Source organism: Triticum dicoccoides, chromosome 5A (assembly GCF_002162155.2).
Source record: "Triticum dicoccoides isolate Atlit2015 ecotype Zavitan chromosome 5A, WEW_v2.0, whole genome shotgun sequence".
In the NCBI taxonomy this organism is placed as follows: domain Eukaryota; kingdom Viridiplantae; phylum Streptophyta; class Magnoliopsida; order Poales; family Poaceae; genus Triticum; species Triticum dicoccoides.
In genome coordinates, this window is record NC_041388.1 from 515,170,314 (window position 1) to 515,177,616 (window position 7,303).

At 41.4% G+C, this 7,303-nt stretch overlaps 1 protein-coding gene across 1 annotated transcript; it reads right to left on the reverse strand.

Annotated features, from left to right (window-relative positions):
• Window positions 1-380: 380 nt before the first annotated feature.
• Window positions 381-7,278, reverse strand: LOC119302467. Its single transcript, XM_037579502.1, has 8 exons — window positions 7,259-7,278; window positions 6,454-6,596; window positions 6,188-6,302; window positions 5,961-6,076; window positions 3,568-4,875; window positions 1,309-1,349; window positions 1,069-1,231; window positions 381-746 (listed from the first exon to the last, which is right to left on the reverse strand). The coding sequence occupies exons 2-8, from the start codon at window positions 6,586-6,588 to the stop codon at window positions 744-746; spliced, it is 1,881 nt and encodes a 626-aa protein (XP_037435399.1). The 5' UTR covers window positions 6,589-6,596; window positions 7,259-7,278; the 3' UTR covers window positions 381-743.
• Window positions 7,279-7,303: the final 25 nt, after the last annotated feature.

Below are 7,303 nucleotides of genomic sequence, written 5' to 3' on the forward strand. Positions count from 1 at the left end.
ACCTCTCAGGCGTGAGAAACCAGGCAGATCTCAGGACCCAAAATGGTAAGAAATACTCCCTCCGTTCCTAAATATTTGTCTTTTTGGAGATTTCAACAAGTGACTACATACGGAGCAAAATGAGTGAATCTACACTATAAAATATGTCTATATACATCTGTATATGGTAGTCCATTTGTGAAATCTCTAAAAAGACAAATATTTAGGAACGGAGGGAGTATATTCAGTTACAGTTTTCACCAACCAAACCTTGCAACATCAATGACTGCGAACACTGCCACAGATGGCAGGCAATCATGCGTGATGATGACTGGCCAAACAGGAAATATATAAGCAGCGAGCTGGCTCCTGCATGGATAGCATTTCTATCACAGCACACAAATCACAACCAGCCATATATTACAGTACAGTACGACGGCATCTATTGCCCATCTGGAAAACAATGTGACATACTGCAGGTTCAAAAATTTCCTAACAATCATGATATGTTTGTACAATGGTTGGTGTATGCGGAGCTCGGCACTGTGTGAAGTATAACAGAGAAGAACGGCAAAAAACATTTGGTGGCATTGAGCTGTTGACAGAAGTATGCAAAAAAGCTACTCAGTTGCTAGCAAGATGAATCAACGAGAACTGTGAAGGTTGGAGTCTAGAAAGGTATTCCCTGTTGGAAATCGACTACGACGGCAGTTAAGCTATGCATCATTCTTGGCGGTGGATCTCATCCCTGTCATTTTTAGCAATCACTGCACGTGGAAGAAGTAAAGCATGTCAGTTGTATTGATTTTTAAACACACAAAAATGAAGGAGCAAAAGGCAGCCAAAATATAACTGCAGGGCCCTCTTAACACATAATGCTTGTGCACAATCTGTCAATCAGCTTATGCACGATCATGGCAATTTTTTACACTAGTGTAGTGTCAAAAATGCTCTTATATTACGGGGCGGAGGGAGTATCAGGTTGTGCTATGGTATTGATGATTAACAGCTCTTTCACTAATCAGTAATCACTATCAGGTTGTGGTATTGAGTACCAAATTCAACAGCAGTGACCACTACTGTGCTAACCTTTGGGACAAGCCTTGATGACCGTCTGGGTACTGTAGAGGGCTTGGTCTGCTTAGCAGCAGCACTTCTTAACCTACATAGTATATTTCTTGTAGCCACACCCTGCAACTCCTCAGGATCACACGGTTTTTCTTTGTCTGCAGATTCATGACTGTTACCTGTCCTGCAAAATATAAGGTTTATGTAAGTAAGGAACTACTTCAAAAACAGAGGTGCTAACTATGTTTACACAGAACATACTTTGCACCATGATTCGTGGCCAGGGGAGTAACAGCATTGTCCTGCACAAGAGGATAAAATAAAATAAATCAACTGAAAAAACGACAAATGAAAGCAAGCAATGAAGCAGCTTCCAGATACACAGGCACACAGAGATATAACTAATAACTTTGTATACTAAACACACAAATGGAAATGGAATTTCAAAGGAAACATAGTAAACGAAAATGATTTTACAACACATTATACTATTTCTTTTAAGTGATCATTTCGCTAATCCCTGTAGAAAAAGAAAACACTAGATTCACCAAGCCATGCTATATGAAGGCACTGGTAGTGAATACCAAAGATGCCAGTTAATGAGGTTACCCAAATATCAATTACCAAATAGATAGGTTTGCAGTTGCAGAGCTAAGATTTGGGCATGTGGAGTTGGCCACAGTTAGGCCAGAATGATACAGGCAAGCTTTCCTTCTTTCTTCCCCTTTTACTACAAAGTATAAACCAGTAAAATAAGTCAGCCATGCATCTACTAGTTTAGTGAGAGTTGACACTATGACTAGTTGAAACCGTTGCATGGATGACTACAAATAGAAGACGCCATCTTGAAAGTTGTTTGAAAAGGGGATGTAGGCACCAATTCATTGTAACAAATGAATAGGAAAATTTGTGCAGGGAAGATGTATCACTAGTAGGCCTTAGATGATACAGCTCAACCACAGAAACACGACACCTTAACAAAGTGCTTACTTGGCCATATAGAAAACCCAAGAAAAAAGAAAGAACAATCTTCGCTACAATAACAGGTCATTCCTAGTATAGAAGGTCATTAATATTGGTATTCTACCTAGAAAGTTTCCTTGGTCAAATTAGAAAGTTATTTATGAATGGCACAAGAATGTCAATATTATGTTACTATTTTCTAGTCCTATTGGATATTTTTGCATCAATACTTCATTTTGTATCGAGAAAATATTAAACTATTTTGAATGTCATGAACTGACAAATCAAGAGTTCACATGTCAGATACAAACCCTACAAAAGGCAGTTGGAGCCATGCAAGTTTGCATGAAACTTGTCTAAAGTACCAATAAGGGACGGCATTTGATGGTCATGGAGATTGAGAAGGTTAAGATGACAGCAAGAACCCTGTAAGTGGGTTCATAAACATGTTGGTCCACTAGGCCCATGACGGATGTGGCGAACTAGCAATTCATTATTCCCAGCTCACATGATGTGCCTAAGCGATGGCGCTTTTGCATCCACCCTCTACTATGAGGAATTTGACAAGGTTCTTGTCATAAAATTAATCCACAGTATGTCAAAGTTGAGGACCACCTTCAAGATTGGAATGGCATGGCAAAAAGTTGATACGACCTTTCAATTAGAAAATGAACAGTGTTTAGAGTTCTTGAGTTCTTTTAGAGCAAAGAGAACATTGATGCAGGCAGGGAAAACATAATATGTATATGCTTCTTGATTTCCATGCCAGTCATCTGCATGCGCATGTGGGGATATTACCAACGTGTTGGGTCAAAAGGGCCAACGTTGATGTGAACGATGTGGACAGTGTGGTCTAGCAACAATTACAGTTATCGAAGCTGCAGGGAGGAAGGTTAATACTACCTTTCAGCTAGAAAATGAAAAGAGAGTTCTTGAGTTCTGTGGCCCAAACAAAATGATGCAGGAAAAACATGATTTTAATTCAACAGGACACAGCAATTCAATGAAGTGCTTGCTTGCCCAGCCATATAGGCAAATTCTGTGTTTGTACACAAAGGAAAGTTAAACATAAAAGATAGAGAAAAAAGATCCAAGCCAAGAGAAGACAGGGACAATGTTTCATGCACATCAGAAGGTCATTAAATACGGATTTCCTAGTTTGTAAATATTTCTTCCTGAAAATAAACATTACCAAAGTGCTTTTGGGACCACTCATTTCGGAAAAACAATTGACTGAAAACAGTAGTAGAGGCTCCTACTAAAATAAATCAGTTAAAAAAGATTTATGTACATCATATGTAGGGTGAGAAGGACCTTTAGATCCTCATTTTGGGAAGTTCGAGATCATGAGGTCATATATCTTGTAAGATTAAACTTTTTATTAATTAAATTATCAAAAAATTCAAGATTCCAGAAAACCTAGAATGTAAAATTAAGCAATAAGATAGGACATGAGTAATTAAGATGCAGATATCACAATCATCATCATGCATATTTCTATATTTGGTATTAGGCACAGTTAATTTTCTAGCTAGCATTGAAGTACAACGAAATTACCGAAGCAACAGATGATCGTGTTGGGTCTGTGAGGTCGAAGTTTCCAGCAACGCCGCGATCTGCAGAACTAGCATCTGACTGGGCATTTGCGGCAGGTAGTGCAATTACCGCCTGATTGGCTAGTTGACGAACTGACAAGCTGCCACCATGACCATTATCTTCTTCCATAGCCACTGCTGCTGTTGGTACATTTTCCATTAGGAGTCCATTTGTATCACTGCTGCGGGTACGCTGATCCCCTGAAGTAACATCTAACATTTCCTGTTTGCCCACAGATGGTGGACGAGAGTTTTTGTCAGTGTCACTTATAACCACATGCCCTGGGGAAGATGACACAGCTTTGTCAGTATGAGCATCCAAAACATTCTGAGTGCAGCCATTCTTGACACAAGCTTTGGTTTTACCAGGACTAAATGTGCTTTCATTAGTTGGTTGTATGGAATCATCGGTCAGGGGTGCATTGCTTCTTCTAGGCAACATGGAGACATCAGCAGATTCTTGAGGAAGCACATTGCTACCCAAAGCACCAGCCACCATATCAAGTGACACGTTGTTCTGAACATCAGATGTTAAACATGAAGAATGTACCACTGGAGGTCCCTCCTGAGATACAGAAATTTCAACAGCAGTACCAGGCAATGTGGATGCAGATGACCTCAAATTTACAGCAGTGGTATCACGTGGATTGGATTTGGAGCGATAATTCTCACCATCAGTTGAACCTAGTGATGAATTGGTGCAAGCAGCAATGCTCTCAGGTCCCTTATCTTGTATATCTATAATGATATTATCTGGTGGCAACATTGTGTTCTGATCATTCTTATTCCTAAGGCTGCTAATAGAATTGGTGAACATATCACTTTCAGAGTTATGTGTGCTTGGAGGGAGGTTCACTCCACCCTTGAAGCTGCCAACCCAATCTCCTGGAGTGGAACTAAGATCAACAAATAGATCAATTCCATCTTCATCCATCAGAAAAAGTTTAAAAGGAGATTTTACATTTGCCGAGTTCTCATTAGACAAGCCACTGCCCTTATCTATGCCATTTGTACCAGCTTTCATATGGCTGGGAGGCTTTGATGCCACACCATTAGGACCAGGATGACTTGCTACGAAAGAAATTGTGTCATTCACAGGAGCAACTGAAACATGATTTCCATTAAGCTTTGGGGCTGTTGAGCACGTTGCAATACCATCAGCAGTTTGTTTCACATTATGAGCAATCCCTTGTCCAGAACATGAATTAAAGCAGTCTCCTTTGCCATTGTTACTAGAAATCGGAGGAAGATTCGTTCTGGTACCAGAGTCCTGGTTCAAGATACAGAAACAAATGAAGAAATGATACGCACTGTATACAAACAGAAACTTTGACAGGCATTATGAGTACACAGATCACAGAGAAACACCATCTTAAACGTAAGACAAAAATCAACTAACAAAAACGATGATGATAATTGGTAAATCCAAAAGAGTATCCTATTTTTTGAAAAAGCATGCTGCAGAAGATAGGTTTCATATAAAAATATTATGGTCCTAGATTTGCAGGTTACTGGACAAAACACCACTACAGCTATTTGTAGTAACAATCCATTACTTGAATTCAAATCCAAGCACAATTCAGCGACAAATCGTTATCTATGTAGTATGTACACGTGTAAATTTTACAGCTGCTAATATCCACCTTGTTCATTTCAAAGAATAATCGTAGTTTTTACTCCCTCCATTCCAAAATAAGTGTTGGGGCTAGGCAGTAAGAAACAAGTGAAACTATATTTCACATTTTCATGAGTGAGAAGATTCATCCTATCTTTTATAGGAATGGGCCAACTAGCACGAAATGTCCAAGGAATTCAAATCTTGGATGACTCTGGCAAATCTTGGATGAATCTTGGATGACTCTGGCAAGAGTATTGTACTATCAAGACGAAATAAAATAATATATTTCTGATTCAAGGCCAATCTCATCTAAGGCACAGAAATAGTTTCAGGTATCAAGTGAAGAGGACTGGGAAATATATGACTCTATTCGTTACACAAGAAAACTAAATAATCTAACCCGCACATTTCTCTTGGCCATGAAACCGGACAAGCTGATAGCCTGATACCGAAAAATTGAATAGTATGATTTGACTAGATAAAATTCAGTTTACGGAACACATGCCAAGAAATGCCTAGATTACCCAATATGTTGAATTTGAACAAATGAAATTGATTTATACTAAAGTATGAAATTGCCTGGATTACAAAATTTTAAAAAGCATGCATCCAGTACTCAGTTAGACAATCGGAATCCTAGTTGTATTGCATTGCATTGCAAGGATAAACATTAGGTTGAATCAGAGAAAATGATGTATTGTAACAACATAAAATTGACAGAGGTAACAATTACTTACACTTTTCAATTTTCTATCTGCTTGTTTTCTAGACACTTTTTTATGCTTTAATGGTGGCCTAACATCATCATCATCTCTGTCACTATATGGGCCTCTTTTGTGGTTATCTTGCTCACCTGCAATCAATTAGGTTTTGTCAGATATATACTAACATCCACATGTCCCTGAGTGTGTCCGCCAGTAAACATTGGCATCTGCCAAACTAATAAAGAAGTTTCTACACATACATTTGGATGCTTCTTTGGTATTTGGTAACATGGCAGGAGAGGTAGCAGGAGAAGCCTGTGTAGAAGTAGGACCAGTCAAATTTTCCTTTTCAGGTCCTGAATTATTTTTTTCATTCTGGAAAAAGAAAGATGGTGCACATCAGTAGTCAATTTATTTCACCCTTGCAAAGCAAGAAAACAACTGACAATAACACTAGGTAACATCTTCGCCTTAAAATACATACATGTACTCAAAGTTGAAGCAGATGGTGTATACTGAAACTCACCTCGAGATAAATGGCCAGCAAGCGAGCTAGCTGAGGGTGGGTCTTGTTTGCAGGAAGGTTATACTCCTTGCACAAAGATTGGAGGCTTTGGAGACTAAGGCTGAGGAGGTGTTTCTCGTTTTTCTCCCACCCCATCAGGTGGACTGTAGCAGCACAGGGAAGACACAACAGCATTAGGTACACTTTGACATGAGGCAACGATCACGAGTTACACAAACAGTACTCAATATTCATCGGAATTTGGAAGCATCGGTATGCCCAAGCACGACAACAACACGCAAGCGAGTAGAGCACACGACTCAATCTGAGAGCACCAATTGCCCAGCTTTACATAGGGCTGAAACACGCGAGCACTTGGGAGCTCGTTGCGCCTGAAATTCGAGCGCGCATTGCGTTCCCCTAAAGGAAGGTGAACATCTCAGAACCACGAAACACATGACTCCACCGTCCCTCCCGCCGCGAACCCCACGCCACCCTCGCCACGCGGACGGAGGGGGCGCGGAAATGGAAATTCCCGAGCGGATCCGAGCGGAGCCAGATCCAGGCGAGCGGAGAGGCCACCGGGGACGGGGCGCGGCCCACCGAACCCAGCCCGCCAGCCCCAAGCGAAAAACCCGCCCAACTAGGCAACAACAGCGCACGCGCGGGAGAGATGAGAGGGCACCGGCGGAGCGGCCCCTCCTACCGCCGCGCCCCACGACGAGCGGCGACGCGGACGGCGAGCCCCGGGCGAGCGAGCAAGCCAGGGAGCAGGGCGTGGCGACGTCGAATCGGCGCTAGGGAGCGCGGAGGCGCGGAGATTTACCTGGAGCGGCGGGCGGGGCGGGGCGGGGCGGCGGGAGGCGGAGGA